Consider the following 18,782-nt stretch of genomic DNA (forward strand, 5'->3'; position numbering starts at 1 on the left):
ATGTGGATGTTCATCACCCAGCTTTGAGAGAAACCACTAATTCTCTTGCACTGTCTGCAATAACAACAGTTAGGATGCTTATCAGAGCTTTCCCATAAGGCTCTTAGCGCTCTCCTTTTTGATCTTTATCAAGTATCTTTTACTTCCTGGTCTGTGCCCTATATTGAATCAGTCAACTCACTACCTTCTGCTAAATCTTTTACTGAATTATTGAAAAGCCTTGGGCAGCCAGGGCTCTGTGAATTCTCTCCCAAAGTAGGATATCAAATACTTCCTGTCTGCCAAACTGTGGCATCGGGTCTTTTGAGTCATGTTCCACTGGCTGTGTGTACTAATGAATATATATTTGAACCTAAGGAAATACTAAATATATCAGACATTATCACAAAAAGAAGCATATTTCCCAGTGCATTCACCTTCAGAATACCACAAGGTACTCTTCCTTTGGAAAGGTAGATCAGTAGCTATAGCCTTTTACAGAGGCACAGGCATAAACACACCACTGAATCAAGGATCAAGCTCTGCATCAATGTTAATATTTTCCTTCTTAAAGATAATTTTGAACAGGGTGAAACTTTAACCTTGAGGCCCAAGTGGCTTTTTGGGAAAATGTTTCTAATGCCTGTGCATTTCTTCAATGAATGGCAATGATTTGTATTTGTCCCACTGTCCTAGGCTCCTAGATAATATTGATTTCATTTGTTAGTTGAAATTTTTAATGAGAGGATTTAAGAAAACAAACCGAGACGAAACAGACAAACACTAGTTCTCTATAAGCTCGAACAGACATCAAGAACAGCACCAGCTGCCGTATTTGTACCTACTTTGTAGGGCTGCAGGTATGCAAGGCCTTCAAATGAGGCTTCCAGGTAGCAATGGAAACTGATTTCTCATCAGCAGCATAACTACGCCATACACACTACGTGCAGGATATGTGGTAAAAGAAAAGAAAAAACAAGGCAAGAGGGAGCAGGGGATGAAACAAAAAATTGAAAAGCAGATTAGTCACCAATACAAGTTATGTCTTTCTCTTATCATTCATAGCACTGATACATGCCTGAGGGGAGGAAGGTTACTTTCATAATATCGCCAGGTGGCTGTCAGGTTTGTTCGGCTGACATCAGTAGAATAAAACCGCCAGGAAGCCTGGTATGGGGAAACAATAGAAAAGCACAGAGGAACCAAGAAAATGAAGTGACAATGCCACCTCACTGACTACGGAGAGAGGGGATATTGCTCAGATTGGAATGTGCTCTGTTAGGTTGACTTAGGAAGCACCAGTAAAAACATACCAAAAGTTCTGTGAATCACAGTACACTTTACAGGTGAGGTAAGATTTACTGGCTCCATGAAAGCACCAGAAGATATAAAGGTACTCAGAAAGGCATTGCAGGGATTTATCTGTGACAAGTCCACAGGGGACACCCACACAAACTTGCAGTCTGAGGTAAAGAAAGTGTCATAATACATTCTGCAAATTATAACAAAAACCAGGCAAAAACCACTTAGAAGAAAAGAGAAACATTTTCTGAGGTTTGAAACACTGCTAAATGTTTAAAACCACAAAATTAATAATTTCAAAGGTGAGCAACCAAAGCAACAGCATTGAAAATGTATCTACTGCTTAGATTTGTATCTGGGTATAGATAGTAAGACAGACCCTCTGTTCCACAAGCTGGAACACCTTCCCTGATGTCAGCATAACTATATTAATTTGTATTTACTAGCTGAGTATCTGTGCTTCCTGTATATTGTCAACCATTATATGTCATCTAGGTATTCTTATAAGGAATCTAATACCCTGTGTTTTCCTATTACATATCTACCAGAAACATACCTAGTCTTCATCTACAGATGGAGAACCTGTCACTCACTTTGTAACTTGCTTAGTTCATTGATCATTCCCATTGTCAAAAATGTCTGCACTATTTTTAATTTGAAAGTAATTGATTTTGCCTTATATCCAGAGTTACTTGCTATGTTTCTGTCTGCTACATTTAATAGTCCTGTAGGTTCCAGGACTTCCTCTCTGGAATTATGTTAAAATAATTTTTACATTGAATATTTCTTATAAACTAAAGAATTGAGAAATGTATACCCATATGAAACATTTTCTACAGCTATCTTTAGGTCAGGTAAAGGCCCTGGCAAACAGTCTATCTGTGGCAACAGAAGAGTTAGCACAAACTAATTCTACAGAGTAACTGATTAGAAAATAGACATTATCCTGACAAGATTGCCACACTGATTTCCATATTAGTTCATTATCAATATCTAGAACAGACAATTTAAAAAAACCTGAGCACCATTACAGTACACAATGATATGCAGTTCAGACACATCCTGCATTTATTTTCTCCAGTACTTGACTCATTTTCTTCCAATGTTTTATTTGCTTTCTCCAATATTCCAGTCTCACTTACAAACTTTAGATGCTGTACTGATAGGTAGTATATTAATATGAGCATCATCATACACTACAGTGGTAATAACAGCTTTCTTCTTGTTATGTTTGTGGTTCTGTATCTAAGGACTATAATAAAACCAGGTGGAGGAACATACTGGGAACTTGTATGAAGCTCTTGACCCTCATTTCCTGCTCTTTCTCCTCTGTGTTTCTTGTGGTCATCAAATCCTTTCCGGTGACACTAATACTGGGATAGAGGCATCTTGTAATAATCTGAATTCACTGTTTCTAGATCAAGTTTTGCATTTGTTGTATTAAGACATTTGGCAGGAATCATTTCACCCTAAAGTCACCCAAGTCATCCTTGGTTTTATTCCTATGTGCCTGTCCTCATACTTCCTATTCTGTCAGCCTTGTTCCACCCTCAAATACATCTAGCAACAATTTTATATTAATTTTTGGATCACTGAAAGTGTTAAACATGTAATTGAACATGTGAGTGCTGAACAGCCTTCATCATGGGATCACACAACAGATGTTTTCCTTTCACAATAATTTTACCTGTTGGGAGTCACTCTCTGAAATCAGTCAGATAGATACTGGTAATCTATTTAGCATGCTATTTTACTAATATAATCTTACTAATATATAAATAAAATAATAAGAATATCTACATTCAAAACCTTAATCTATTATATGTTTCCTTTGGCAACCAAGCTTGGAAGAAGTAGATTAGAATATATGTGTTAGAAAATACTTTAGACAGTCATTCTAAAGTACAATAGACACAAAAGGAGTGGACTTATTTTTATTAATTATTCTAACAAATATTAAATCTTAAATATTTATTATGTGATAATAATTGAACAGTAACAATGGAAAACATTTATTAACTGTAGGAAAGCTTCAAAGACAGTCTGGCATCTATCCTCTACTTAACATGGAACTCTAGCATATTCATCCTCAGCTTCTTTTTGGACTTATTATTTCAAAATTAAAAGCCATATAATAAATAAACCAGGACTCTAGAAGCTTATTTCCCCCCTTTTTTTCCTCAGTGCATCAAGTAGAGTAAAGCTGGGTGCAAAATCATTCTTTAGAGGATTTTCTCATTTTTAACTGAGACTGTAAGTTAGGGAAAAAACCTATGCAAAACAGCTGCTTAACACATATCATGTCACTTTTTGTTGATCTGCACCATCATGTCAATACTGGAGCTGAAACAATTTCCCAGAATTTCAGATATTTTGGAATTGTTATTGCCTACATTTCCATCTTTAGAATTGACTAATAGTGAAAGCAATTCTCTGTGCAGGACACTTTTTGTCTTCACCAAGTATATCACTCACTGGAACATTCTAAAGCCTGTTGTAAATAAAAAGTAGCTTAATATAGGCAAGAGTGCTGCACTGTCAGTTGGATTGTCTAAGGATCTTTTCCCAAATAATCTTCTAACTGCAGGCATGCATTTGTCATCCTTGCCTTGGTTTCTTCAACATGAATAGAAGAACATGAAAACTACACTTAAAAATGCTATATACAGTTGAACTCGATGATCTTATAAGTCTTTTCCAACTTAAATGATTCTATGATTCTATATAGAATTATGGAACACATAGCAGTCACTAAACACAGTAATTTCATGAAACTAACCAATCTGTTAAACTTCATTTCCACAAAACTTTCTAAATTGAAACAATAAGACTTGCTCCAATTTGCACTTTAAATCACATGCTATTTTTTTTGTGATTTCATATTTACCTGAATTAGACTTGCAGCTGGATTCCTTCTTTTCTCAAAGTGTTTCTGACGATGCTGTTCCTGCACTTTCAGTGCGAATCCTGAGCCAAGGATGCCCTGCAATACAGTATGTAATTTATTGGTGTGTAGGTAGTTTTTCAACAAATATATATCATTAGTTACAAAGATTTTATGAAGATGTTACACCACATGATTGCTTCAGATAATACATTTATGACAGTATATGACAGTATAAGGCACAGCACCAGTGCCCCTTTCGTGGTGCAGCAGGAGACTCCTTATGTAACATCTGTGGCACTACCAATGACCAGACATCCCAACCACTACCTGGGTTTGTGCTATGCTACGTTTCTACAATTATAAAGGCCACGGAGATAGATGTAGATAAGTATTTATAAAATCAAGCAGGAATACTCAGCGGAACTTAAGTAAGGAATGATGAAATGACCAGCTGGCAGATGCACCAGGTATATGCGGTCCATATCTGCAATAGTCATTATAACCTTTGATTTTAGAAAAGTTAAAAAATGCTTTCCTTAACAAATTAAGACCATTTTTTCTCACTCTTTCTCACCTAAATAGTGCCCACAGTTCATTCTATAGGCTATGAAAAAGAGTTGATTATGAAACTTCTTCCACTGTAACCTTTTTAACTCTGAGTAAGATAAATTTGACTCCTGCTGAACAGATCCAAAGGCTGAGAATGTTTTCCTCCTTGACTTGCAAGGAGTGTAATAATTCTGCTGGGGTATGTCTGCATTATAAGGAAGAATATTTCCGCTTGATTCTTAGTCAGAATAATATACTATTAGAAGTGCATAAGTTTCACACATACCTCTTGTTTTATAGACAGATTCAGCACAGAAGTGTTTATGAGGAAAATTATTATCTGTACATAGATATGACATGAAGAACAAAAGTTCTGGCATCTCTAATATAGGTTATTCATCTTTTCATTGTAGTACTAACTTTCTTGTTAGTGGTGACTAGCTGACAAAAGGAATTAATTACAGTAGGAGTCAATAAATGTCAAATAGTCACAAACAGGTAATGTATTATTATTATAATCATAATGCATTGTAGTATGCCAAAGATACTGAAATGCTGTACCTAGAGTAAGAAATAAATGCAGTGCACCAGATGATTTAATGTTGTTGGCAAATGACTTTTAATCTTGGTTTGTCTATGTGGTTGAAAACAAATGAAGTATTCTAACAGACATGTTTTATAGTGATCTATAGATAATGTATCTGAGTATTAAAATATTAGAATGCGTTACAGTGGAGACAATACAAAAATTACAAATGTCACTTCTCAATTCACACATTTAATAACAATTTTAAAAAGAAAGGAAATTCACTCACAGAAATGAGAAGTTATTTCTGAAGCTACACTATATTTTAGTCATTAGATGGTTCTCATTTCCATTAAAGTGTCTTGAACATCGATAAAAACAATATAAAAAACCTGTAATGTTTATTTACAATCATTCAGAGAAAATGATGGTTGCATTTTTTACATTCAATGATATTAACTTTTAATTGATTTAAAGCCATCTTCTACTCTCTGTTGCTAGCCTGAACATGGTCATACAAGACAAGTTATTAGAAATATCTCACCTTTTGTTTTTTAAGTATAATCTAACTCAGAAAAACATGTAATATACTTTCGCTTTGGCTTTGCTTTGAAAAAAATTGAAAGAAAATTATTAATATATAAGGCACAATTCATAAAAAAGGAAGGTATTTTCAACCTTACACAATAGTGTGCAACCTAATTTAGGAACATTTCCTAGTTTTGTCCATGACAGAGAAACTGAAAAACCAAAAGTAAAGCAGCAACAACACCAGACCTTTTGTTTGGATTGTGGGTAGCAATTCAGTAGTGTTGTCACAGAGCAATAAGCCTTAAACAGTTGCTCTTCATGTAGATAGCTTCCTTCAGCTTTTTGTGTCATAGCAGTGGCAGGAGCTACAGAAGTTTCTATTATCTTCTTACAGATTTTATAGGCATACTCACAGCAGGTAGTGCAAAGAAAGAAATGCCAAGTAGAGCAAATCCGGCGGAAAGCAACCTTCCAAGCCAAGTAAGAGGAGTTTTGTCTCCGTAACCAATGGTTGTCAATGTGATCTAAAAAGAAGTCAATGAACATTGTGGTTTACCAGAAGTCACTGACAGATTAGTTGTAGATTATTTACATTGCATGAAGTAGCATTTCCACTAAATAATTCAAGACATATTGAATATATAGTTGTTTCTATAAAACCCAAACATAAATAAATTAACATTAGGACATTTTGCTATGAAAACTTGAAACTGTTTATGATTGAATAAAACTGAAATAAATAATAAATGTGAGAAAAACACTTAAGTAAGCAATAAATAAGTGAAAAAACCCCCAAAACCAGAAAGTCTTTATCACAAATTTGACGGAAAAGAAGGGAAATTATGTAAGCTGGGCAGAAAAAAAGTGTTCTTTTCCATGGATGTAAAGGAGTTTCACCTGTTTTCTGCAGGGAAATATAACTATGTATTTGCACAACGACACAAGTATAATTTACAAAGACATCATACTGGAAAAATACGTCAGGGGGGAAGTGAATGCTTGCAGATGATATAAAGTCAAAGGAACTGCAAGAAGCAGCTGCATTTTTTACAAGCCCATCAGTACAATTTGAAGTGTATTATCTTTTGAAACACAAAAAAACCTAATCAAAATGTGGGAGGAACTTTAAGAACTTTCTGGTCCTTTCTCCTTCCTTCTGACAGGGTTAGATACACCTGTATCACTCGTGACATTAAGCTCCAAAGGTTAATACTCAGCAACAATGCAAAGGTATCTTGGGCTGTTAGACCATGTAAGCTCAGACCTACCTGAACAGAGGTCAAAGAGAAAGGGAAGGCACCCCTAATCCCTTCATATGGTGAGTATAACCAGAGGCTCAGCATACAGATGCTTCAAAAGCAGTTCTGTGGAAGCCAGCACCCCTGCTGCTCAGCATCAGTGCAGTCCATGGTGGATTTTAGTACAGGTGGGAGGGCTTGCTGCATGTGGCTTGTTGACCACAGGTCACTAGCGATGTGGCAGATGCCACTGACATAATGGTGGATGGGTGTGGCTCACTGAGAGTATCTTGAAGGCAAAAGGTTAGGGCTTCATGTGTGTGTGTGGCTGAGGATCTTCCCTGACCCAAGGAATTGTCCTCCAGGCTACTCTTATCCTGGGAGGCACATCAGTCCCAAACCTGTGGACTGGACTGGTGGGAGAAAGTTGAGTCTCTGCACTTCCACCTTGGGGAGTTTGGGCTCACATGGCTGCCTGGCGTGGGCAGCTGGAGGAGGTGTGGGCAGAGCAGAGGATTTCCGAAGGCTGAGTGGGAGGCTGCGGAGCGCGTGCTCAGGCAACGGTACAAGATGTTAAAAGACAAAGATAGACAACAGTAGGCTGAATGCCAAGGACTCCAGGGCCTGTTATTAGGGGGAACATGTGCATGGTGAATTATTTTACATAGTGTACCAAATGTGGGCAAGTTCAGGCTTAGCAAATATTCTGGCAGCAATGAATTCTTCAGGAAATTGCCTTCTAGAGACATTATTTTGCTTCCAGCTTCCTCAAAGTTCATTCCTAGGCAAGATGGCCAAAACAATTCTATTTAATGTTGGGGTCACCACGGGACAAAAGAAGGAAAGTCTTTTGGAAGTAATTAGATTTCAACTATTTAGGACTCTGTAGATAGTAAACAGTGCTTTTAATTGCTCCCATTGTTGGGAACAAGCTGCGGGTGTAATTTACCCTGAGAAAGTCAGACACTAAGAGTGAGAGAGATGAATTCAGGCTGCTGCAGCTGAAATTTCAAGTGGTTATCAAGTCTCAAGTTTTGTAATGATAGACTGGTCATAGACACATGACCTTGCATGAGTATTAGGTCTCTCTCTCCTTCCTTGTTCTTCTTTGCTTCCCTGCCCCTTCCCCTGTTCCTGGCTTTTACTGGGCTCTTTGGTGAGCCAGTGCCACCCAGGAAGGGGGAGAGAATGATCCACATTTCTGCGTGGTTTGCTTCTGCTGCTTTGGTGAGTTGTGTCAGCTCATGGATATGCAAACAAGCTCCAGAGACTGCACAAGGCAGCGAGTGACTGAGATGGAGCAATAAGGAGGAAGGGATATGAGAATGCAGCTCCCTCATTTCTGGCAGATGTGAGCTGATGAAGCCATGCACTTGGCCTGGCAGAGGGGCTTGATTTGGTTTTCTGTTGTTTCCTGAAGAAGATAATCACAGCTCTTCACATCAGAGGACAACTGCAAAACAGTTTGAGGCTATTAAGAACCCAAAAGCAGTGAAGCACTTGAACAAATTAATCCCTGAATAAAACTTCCTCAAAATTTGTTTCCAGGCCAGTCATTGCCAAGCAGTTTGGAGCTCTGGAATGAGCCCACTATCTTGGCTTCTGTCCAACTCCCTATCTCTGCCAGACACTGGAAAGTACAGAGATGTCTCCTGCCTGAGCTAAAGAGAAAGAAACAGAACCAAGTGTCATCTGCACATTAATGATATTGCCATCAAACAGTATTCCAAAGAAGTAAAAGATAAACTTGAACCTTTGGGACCTGACATCTGAGAGTGATCCAAAACCAGGAGCAGTCACACAGACTGTGTGTCTGGAATTTCTCCAAAGAAAATAATAAGATCATATTAAAGTCTTTCTCCCAAATCTTCTAGGTACTAAGTACTTAATGGTATCAGTCTGTGATTAAGAATATCAGTCGGTTCTTGCTCACTTTGAGTGGTTTTATCTCAGGGAGGCCTTTACATGGGTGTATAGGTGTCAGCACTGTGCTGTACTGTCTTACTCAACACTGAACAAATGGGTTAGATCTTCATTTTATACTCCTCCTATCATAGAACTAAGAAAATGTTTATCTGGACAACTTCAGGGTCAAGTTCAGGAATCTCCACATCTTTGTAAGTGTTGGAAGTGAATGACTAAACCACTGGCCAGGCCCTGACTGGCATAATCCTAAAATTAAATTAACTGTATAGGCTGTGGAAAACTACTTGATGTGAAACCATGACATGAAATTTCCAGACATCGCTGTGAGAAGCAGACAGAAGTTACAGCTAGCATTGTGAGGGAAGGCTGGATCCCACAGGTGGGTAAGAGAGAAGTAACCAAAAGTCAAAGGTGGCTGGAGGAAATTTTTGTGGACTTTTCAGGGATTACAATCTTGCAAGGACAATAGCACAATAGGACTGCATCAGAGGTACCATGCACAGCCCAGAGTGACTGGGGAACAGAACTACAAAATCTGTAGTAGCAAACTTGTGAAGGTAGTTAGAGACATGCTGTTTATTTGAGAGACTTGATCAAAAGAAGCAAAAAAATTTTAAAAAAAGGAGAAGATACAGTAAAAGAAATAACAATGTGTGTAAATCATGTCTTTCTGGAGACACCTGCTGAGCAGCTCCAGGTCTAATCACCACAGCCTAAACCAGGAAAATAAATCAAACCTTTTAGAGCATATTTGTAGATTAATTTCACTCAATATGAAAAATAAAATGCTTAGGCGTTTAGCACGATCTGGTCATTGCAAAATGCACAAAGTAAAGAGAGATTCCTCCATCAGGTAACTCATCCTATCCTAAAATGTAGTACCACCTGAGATATCCTAGGGCATCTGTAGAGGGACCACCTACAGGAGAGGCAGCAGACTCTCCAACAGATCTTTGATGGTACTGTATGCTTATGTTTAGTCACCTGAATCATACTCCTGCATGGTTAAGTGAGCTAGCTGGATCCTGTCTTTTATATCAGATGCAAACCACTTCATTTTTGTTACTCCTCTAAATGAGGTGCCTGGACAGACCAGCCAAGGCAGGCACTATCTCCTGGTCAGGCTCAAAACTCACAATGATGATAGAATTTTTGTTATCTCATTGCTGGAGCTAATAAATATGCTAATATAAGTGAGGTAATATAATAATGGATGCCATTATATAACTTAGATGACTTCAATTAGATGAGATAGGGCCCAGGAGGCCATCCTCTATGCTAATATTTCTTTCTGATGTCATTTTATGTTCTCCTAGCAGTACCTACCTTTTGAATCTTTACCTGACATCACTTAACTGAAAAAAATGTAGTTTGCTCATGCTATCATTACATTAAATGGGAAAAGTGTCATCAGTATTAACTCAAATGAGTTAGTCATTGTGACAATATTATTCATTGTGACAATATTATTCATTGTAATATGCTCCGTTCACCAACAGGTCACTGTAGAGTGCCAGAGCCATTCTGTACTCCAGCTGTAACCATTGGATACTACTAGAAAATAAAGGTTTATTAAGACTAATTCTGTCAAATGTGTAAAAGAGACAGGAACCTTAATTGCATTGCATTTGCAGTAAAACTAATTAGTGTGCAACCTAGATGTCATTATGAACGCACACAGTTCTAGATAACACTAGAGTTTCTCTGAAAACCATGCATGGTTTGTTTTGAAACACTTAAGTTTTTTTAACTGACCTTTTGTTCCCATATAGTTAGGTTATTTTTTTCTGTTAAATGAATATACCCTGTCTGCCAAAGCAAATTTTGAACTTGAGCTCTTCGTATAATACTCACTGTTGGGTACTGCTGTGTAAGGCAGCGCTGTGGGGACCCGAACTACAAGAATATTCACACTAGTAATACTAGCATGATGTTTAAATTGCAGGTTGCACAGTACAGCATGCAATTGCAAATACAGTGGAGTATTCATATGTAAATTTGGAAGCCCTATCCTGCCTTTCATTTCAATGTAGAAAATATGGGCTTCAGAAATGGAGTCAGTGAAATGACCATAGCAGGGTATGGCCCTCAAATAATCCGAATTCATGAATGGGTTAATTGCAGTATGCCCAGGCTGATCCTGTAAGGAGGGGTGTAGTGCCTCTAAAAGTTTGAAATTTAAGGCAACTATTTGTGCCTGACTTCAGTAGTGTCTTTACTTTCTTGTACCTCTGCCATGACAGAATTCAGTCCAGCATTTGGTAGATAATCTGTGGTTTTAGTTAGAAAAACTTTTGCAAATAAACAAACCAATGAGACAAAGCACTGATTTCCCCTAGAATGCCACACAATCTGACCTTTTCAAAAATCTTCATGTGGGTTACTCTGGCAGTAAAAACAACCATGACTAAGAAGCACATTATGTATTTCCCACATACTGTTTTACATATTATACAAAAAATACTATTATTAAAGTAGCAAAAAAAACAGGTAAGGGGAACATTGATTTCCAGTAACTTTGTGCACTTGCTTAAGTGCATTAAAAATTTAAATGTATCCATGTCATACACTGGGGAAAGAAGAAAAGATATAGAAATGTACAATATATATTGTTTGCGGGGTTTTTATCACAATTTGTTGTTTTTCCTGCTGAAATCTAGACAAGATTCCTATTTTCTCAGTTGCACTACTTATATAACCTGTGAGTCATACATTTTCACTTCATAGTGTACAAAATATTTTAAGCACCACTTTATACAATGTTTATTTCCTAGCAGGGTTTTTCCTTAAAAAATAGCAGTCAGCAGGTAGCGCAGAAGCAAATTCTAAAATAAAGAGCTTGTTCCTGCTGCTAGAGCTGCTCAGGGAGAAGGATCTGGATCTAACACAAGCCTGAGTCAGATGTCAGAGTGGAAGTCTGAGTTTGCTGGGAATTTCTCGTTCCTTGTGCATATGTTTTCCCCCATCGTTCCCTGCTAGCAGGTGGGTACAATCCTCTGCTCAGTCCAAACTTCCTGCCTATGCAAAGCTAAGTCACACGTGATCTTGCAGAGAGGCAGAGGGTGTTTTCCAGAGAATCAAATGTCTGAAAACATCCATTCCCAAAATGGTGCACTGCCACAGGAGCATTTCTTGCAGGACAACATCCCCACTGCCATCCCCAAAGGGGCAATGGTGTTTTCAGCCTGCCAGAGCCAGGGTACCCTTTAGTGAGGACACAAGCATGCCAAGCCAGATGCTTCACAACTGTGTCAATACAGGAAAGTTAGTAAGCTTTAAGGCAAATCTAGATCTTTTGAAGAAAAGTAAAACAAAATAAATTACGGTGTTGCAACTGAAGGCAAAACCTTCTCTCATTGCTCTAACCAATATGAATTTTACATGTGTTTGGACTACAGGATAAAATGTGTATTTATTATAGATCTGCCTTGATGCCCTAAAGCAACAAGTTTCAAGAAAAAATACTTTTGTATATTTTCAAATGCACAAGTAAGACTTACTAGGTCTGGTTTTTCCAAGCTCCCAATTTTTGCACTGATAACACAGATATATAGTCTCTAGGGAAGACATGCAACAAATGACTAGCCCTTAGATGAACAAATTTCAAAAACTACCCTTATTAATAGTAAATGACCTTGATCTTAGCTTAAAATGTAGAAAAAACTTCTTAAAAATACTTCCCAACAGTTTGGAAAGGACTTTTTCACAGTCCATGGGTGCATACTCTGAATCTGCAGATAGTACTATCTAGATGAAATCTTGTCAGTAGAAGGTCTGAGGTGAGAAAGTTCCATCTGTGCACCCTTATGATGAGAAAAGGTAGCAGAGACTGGTTCAGGTCTTGCACTTATTCCAGGAAAACTAATGAGTGTTCCAGGTTATGAGGTTATTTAGATAGGTTCAGCATTAATTAATAGGTATCATTTCACTACCCAGACTTTCTCAGAGCACAATGTGTTTGTTCTACTGCATCAGAAGGAAAAGAAAAGCCATTTTATACTGCCTGACAAAAACTTTGCTGTAGGTTATTTGGGGTCAGATTTCTTAAGCTGCCTAAGTAACTCTTGCACAGTACAGGAGTCTGGATCACTACAGGGCATTCTTAAGCAAAAACCCTACACATTAAGAAATTTAAAAAATAAGAAAATAAAACCTTCAGACCTAGCCTTTTGTTGCTCATTTAAAGCCTAGTTTATTTAACCATATAAGCATTCATATAATCCTCCATCTTTCAGAAAAGCAGTCAGGAATGTACTTAGATACCATCTAAGTAAAGTAAGAAGTACTAAGTAAGAATCCAGAGACTTCAACAAAGTAAAACCAGATGATTTGATAGTTAAACATGATGTCAAGTAAATCAGGCTTTTATACCTGTAAAAAATAACATTGCTAAACCAGAATAGGCATATTCTTGCTTTTTGTACTCAAAGTACGGAGGAAGGAGAAGCAACGTCTTTCTAAGGGTACTGATAATATTCTTCCTTTCACCACAAAGCCAAAGATTTTTTTCCCACTTTCTCTCCTGACACTTGTTCCTCTTCCTGCACTGCAGCTTACAGCTCTCTGATTTGTATCAAAGCAGATCTTTGTGGGGCCATATTACAAATTATATTACTGAAAGACTGTGGGTTAAAAAGTACAACGCTTTCTTCTCTTGAAGTTTAGTGGTCTGGATCACAGTAGAAGCACACAAACAGCTGTTCTGCAGGATAGGCTGAAATCTGTCGATGTACAAATGAATAGCTGGAGGAAGGAGTTTCTCAGACAAGTTTTTTTGCCAGTGAAAACAATTTACCAAAGAATGCACTGAGTCAAAGTCTTCAGTAGGTGAAATTCATGGCACTTTAGCATACTAGTTAAAGAGTTACGTTATTTTTCTGTACTTACTGTGCCCCACCAGAGAGCATCTGCATATGTGGAGAATTGGGTATTTGCATCTTTTTCCACCAGATAAACCAGGAAAGATGAAAAGATGAGTACCAAAAATCCTATGTACCAGGCTGTGATTAATTCCTAGATAAAAGAAAATAGATATCAATATTCACTTTAAAGACTGAACAGAACGGTATCTTAAGGAAGACATAATTAAAAGAACTCCCTCTATATATTTTTTTTGGCATTTCTGCAGTTAAAAGTCAAATGGTTCCCTATGGCTACAAATTTTCTCTGAAAGTGGACTGGATCTACTCCTATGGTTTGATGCTTCAGCAACTTCACCAACAAATAATAAATTACAACTGTATATCAAGGACAACATTTTCAAGATATCTTAAAGACTGTTAGCATTAAATATGGCCTGATGTATTTGTGCTAGTTCACATTAAAATGGATGTTATTTCAGAAAATTTTGGGTATTCTGCTAAAAACTGATAAATGTTTATTTCCTTGGCCTCTTGTTGAAAATCACATCAAGTGAAGATGTCAACCAGACAAAATTAGTATCTAGGATTACATACCTTGCTATGTGCATAAACTACTGAACCTAATAATTTCCAAGTGCCTCCTCTTCGGTCCATACGCACCATACGAAGGATCTGTAGGAAACGAAGACTTCTCAGTGCTGATGTTGCAAAAATGTTACCCTGAGTTTTTGCAGAAACAACTGCTATTGAAGCGATGAGAACAATGATGTCTGAAAGAAATACATTACAGAAAACATTAATATCCAAGAATCAATAAATAGCACATATATGTACATGAACCAAATCAAGGAGCTGAATGAAAAGAGAGACTCTTGTAGTGGGTGGAAATCCAAAGCACTGAGATTCCTGTTTGAGGTAGGGATGTGAGGTCAGGGCTGGTGCCAAAAACTACCTTGGGAGCCTCCAGGGTAACTAAGGGTTAAACTAAGGGTAGTAATTTTCAAAACACATGGATAAGAGGAGCAGTGTTGAAGAAACCTCATGTAGGTGCTTTGAAACCTCATGTAACAAACTGTATAAATCAGTAGATAGATCAGAACTTTTCCCATTTATATATCTCCCCATAGCAACTTTCCTATAAAAAGCCAAAAAAGAAAAGTAAGCTAAGAAAATAATGAAGCAATCTCAGAGGTGAGTGTCTAGTGGAATTAGACTTACAAGCACAGTACTAATTTCCTATGAGAACAAACACTACGTGGTTGAGGCATGTAGTTTCTGGACTCAACTCCCCTGCTGTACCATTTCCTGGAAGAGAGGAAATACAGCGCTGGGTACTCAGAAGCATTGTTTCAGCTGGCAGCCTGGAAAGTTTGTTGAAGCTCAGCAAGTGTTAGAATTTATTTCTTTGGGTCACAGATTCAGACTGTTAGAGAAACTCTGGTGTGCATGAGCTAGTCTGCCAGCTGCCCTTGGAGCCAGAACAGCACTTACGGGGAGATGAGGAGAAGCAGCAGAGTGATGGAACATGGATGTTGTGAGAAGGCATAATATTCTTTTACGATGATTGGGGTGGACACACTGGTGTGCACAGAGTGGGAAAACACAGAACAAGCTCTGTGTTACTTCCTCACTTCAAGATTAATTTCCTAACCATCTTTAAAAGCTTAAAGAGCCTTTGTAAGAAATACCTGGTTTTAATCTTTGGGTTTCTTATTGTATGTTTCTATGCAAGGAAAATTTAAAACCATGTCTGCCGTTGAAGAACTGGAAGCAAGCTCTTGTTGATATGAGTTTTGCTTCTTTTGTCCTGGGTATAAACATTCATCTTGTCCCAAGCATAGCTCTTACAAGCTCTTACACCTCCACAGCCAAGCAGTGAAAGACTGTACCTAGATAGGATGGGATTGAACTCCATGTGAAGACATTTAAATTTAGACATCTACATGTGAAGCAGGTGTTTAAACTCCCCATGTAGCACAAGGTAATCATATCAACTGAGAGAGGTGCAGCTAATCCTCAGGAGGGCTCCTGCTGTCTGCTCAGCTGCCTCACACTCTAGGCTTGGTACAAAAAAGGCTTGATTCAGCTGCCCAAATTTATTTGTTCAGTGCCATTTGAGATGCCTTAAGGTATCTGAGACATCTCCTAGATCTGGCAGCTATGCTCTTGAACCTGGGAAAGCTTCTTGTCCTGTACTCTTCTGGAGAAGTCGCTGGAAAGCAGGGAATATCATGTAACAGGGGACACCTCTATGTACTCTGCTGAATTAAGCCCTAGATCTCAATTGACTATACTGGAAGTATAGACACTCATCCCACATGTTCCCACCTAAAAGCAAACCTCTATATTTAGTTGTGTTTATTTGTATCCAAGGCTCACATACAGTGTGCTGGAATGCCTTGAACAGTACAGACTGTGCAGAAGAAGCAGCGTCGCTGGTGACTAACATGATGGCAGGGTGATCTTGTCCCATGCAGGTCTAAGTGAAGCAGCCACGTAACATTCATTTTTATTTAGTGGTGACTGGCCAGCAGCAAATCAGAGATCACTAGGAAAGCAGCATACATTCCTGCAAATAATTCTTAGAACTTAAAAAAAAAAAAAAAAAAAAAGGTCACCCAAATATTATGAATTATACATTTGGTCCAGAAATTATTAAAATGCTTACTGGTGGTTTTGGTTACCCTGAACTAATTCCAACAGGAAATTTTTAAACAAAATCAGTAACTTGCACCTGCCCTTACTCCTACTTATTTAGGAGCTCTGACAGTTTTCTTTATAAAATAGTTTTATGGAGGCCCTCCACTGCAAAAAATTCAAATTAATCCAGTTTTACCAGCACACAGTATCTACCCTGCACTGCTGGGAGCCCTCTGCCCCACCAAGGGTCTCAGGTCCCTTCTGACCATGAGGGACAAAGTCAACTGCAGCATAGCTCTCTTTCACCTTTCTTAAAAGCATTGGTCCAAAGAAGTTATCTATCTGTGTATACCCTCCTGTCCGGAGGGTAGAGATGAGACTCTCCCTAAAGGGAGGAAAGGCTGAGGAAAAAGGGGAAGTGAAAATGCACTGGAACTTATTTGAAAAACAGCTGAAGGGAAGACAACCTCCCCTGGCTGCTGGAGGTTTTCACACCTTGCCCTCCCATGGTCTTCAACTCTTCACAGCCCCAACCCCCATCCCTAGCTCCTCAGGCTGGAAATAGGGAAGGAAAGAGTGTGTCTATCATCTAAGTCAGCCCTCCCTGGCTGTGTTTCCCTAGGAAGCAGGGAAGGCAGGCGGGCACATTATTTCAGTGGAGTTTAACTTGTTAGGAACAGGTGTAAGATAAATCAAAATAAACCCTTCTTGGAATGGAATCAAAGTCCAAAGAAAAGTTTGTAACAGCTGAAAGTCTCTTCTGAGTATATTAAACTTTCTTGATTTTCTTATCTAAACACAGCCTGTAAAAAAAGAAAAGTTAAGTACTTTATGGTTTTCTCCCTGCCACATTTTTATATAGTATGCCTCAGGTGGCATTTGCCCTCTTTTAAATCAAAAGAGTAAAATACTGTTCTGAACTTTCTTTCGTATTCCATATGAATTTAACTAAAACCTCCATGGTATTTCTGTATTTTAAGGAGGCTTTACCAAACTTTATCGACATTCTCCTCTTTATCTTTTAGTGATAAAAAGTGGGAAAAGGTAGAATTAAACAGTAATATTTCAACTAATTTAGTGGGGCCTCAATTTTAACTCTATACCTTTCTGCAAAGCACCAGAGAAATTTTGGATGTGAGAATGAGTAATAGGTAACATAATTCCAAACGTCTCTGTGATTTCTAATTATAAGACAGAGGTTTCTGAGGCACATTTACCCCTTTTTTTCTTTTTCCAAGCTAATATGTTGTGTATGATCTTCCAAAACCTTAAATGTCTTCAGCCATGATGATGATTTTATTCACTCTTTTGAAATATCTCTTGTATTTTTGTCCTTGTAGATAACATCTTGTCTCGTTAACTCCAGTCTGAGATTTCAAATCCTCTCAGTAGCTTTTGCAATGTTCAGTTTTGAACACCTCATTTCAAATTAAATTTCAAACCATTAATTCTTTCACTTCAGACATTTCGCCTAGTTAACACTCCAGAAACGCTGAGATTACATGAAAGTTTTGTGAATAGTAACTTAAAAAGGCTTTTTTTAGTCAACAACTATGTTACCAACAGGGTCCTCTCACAAAAAATAAAAAAAGATGAACTCAGAACTCATGTGTGTAACTGATTACACATATATTGTCCAATCTCACTAAAATTGTACATACAAGTAAAGACAAGAAACTGAACCTGAGTAATGCAACTATCTGAAACTTGAATAATTCATGCAAGATTTGTCAGCCTGAGTTCTCCAAATTCACAGAGGAAAGCCACTGTTGGGCTGCCCTAGTCTGCTCAAGCTCTATCAGAAATTGTGGATTGCTTGTGTTACCGATGGAGGCTCAGTTGGCATTTCTAAGCTGTAAGCACTTCTAATGGCAACTCTGTGACTGACAGATTGATAATGGTAGAAAAGGAGGTATCACAAATTCTCACAAGAGATTGTTTTACTTCTAATTACTTTTCCAATGCAAATTTCCTACTATGAACTTTTGGGATGCCATGAGATTTTACAGTATTCAAAGGCATCATGTGAATGGATCCAGTTATACAAATAAAAGGAGAACACAAAAGCTTTATTTGGATGTTGTGAAACATCTCAAAGCTTTGATGTGCCATCAGAACAATCTTCAAAATTACAGAAATGAATGTCAAGATGACTTCTTACAAGGGCATGTAATGATAGAACAAGGGGGAATGGCCCCTGTAAACAAGTGTCAGTTTACAGAATCACAGAAAAAGCCGAGTTGGAAGGGATCCACAAGAATCACTGAGTCCAACTCCTGTGCCTGCACGGGACCATCTACAAGAGTCACACCATGTGCCTGAGAGTATCATCCTAAAGCTTC

General features: G+C 38.0%; 1 protein-coding gene across 1 annotated transcript in view; it reads right to left on the reverse strand.

The window, feature by feature from the left end:
* The window catches only part of KCNQ5 (potassium voltage-gated channel subfamily Q member 5), a 279,875-nt gene that overhangs the window by 37,525 nt on the left and 223,568 nt on the right, over positions 1–18,782 (reverse strand). Inside the window, exons 4-8 of the mRNA XM_050316089.1 lie at positions 14,395–14,570; positions 13,826–13,951; positions 6,188–6,298; positions 4,169–4,264; positions 825–919 (exon numbers count right to left, since the gene is read on the reverse strand). Coding sequence (XP_050172046.1) covers positions 825–919; positions 4,169–4,264; positions 6,188–6,298; positions 13,826–13,951; positions 14,395–14,570 — 604 coding nt within the window. The remainder of the gene's footprint in view (positions 1–824; positions 920–4,168; positions 4,265–6,187; positions 6,299–13,825; positions 13,952–14,394; positions 14,571–18,782) is intronic.

The sequence above is a fragment of the Myiozetetes cayanensis genome, unplaced genomic scaffold (assembly GCF_022539395.1).
Source record: "Myiozetetes cayanensis isolate MyiCay16 unplaced genomic scaffold, myiCay2020 scf2-11, whole genome shotgun sequence".
Classification (NCBI taxonomy): Eukaryota; Metazoa; Chordata; class Aves; order Passeriformes; family Tyrannidae; genus Myiozetetes; species Myiozetetes cayanensis.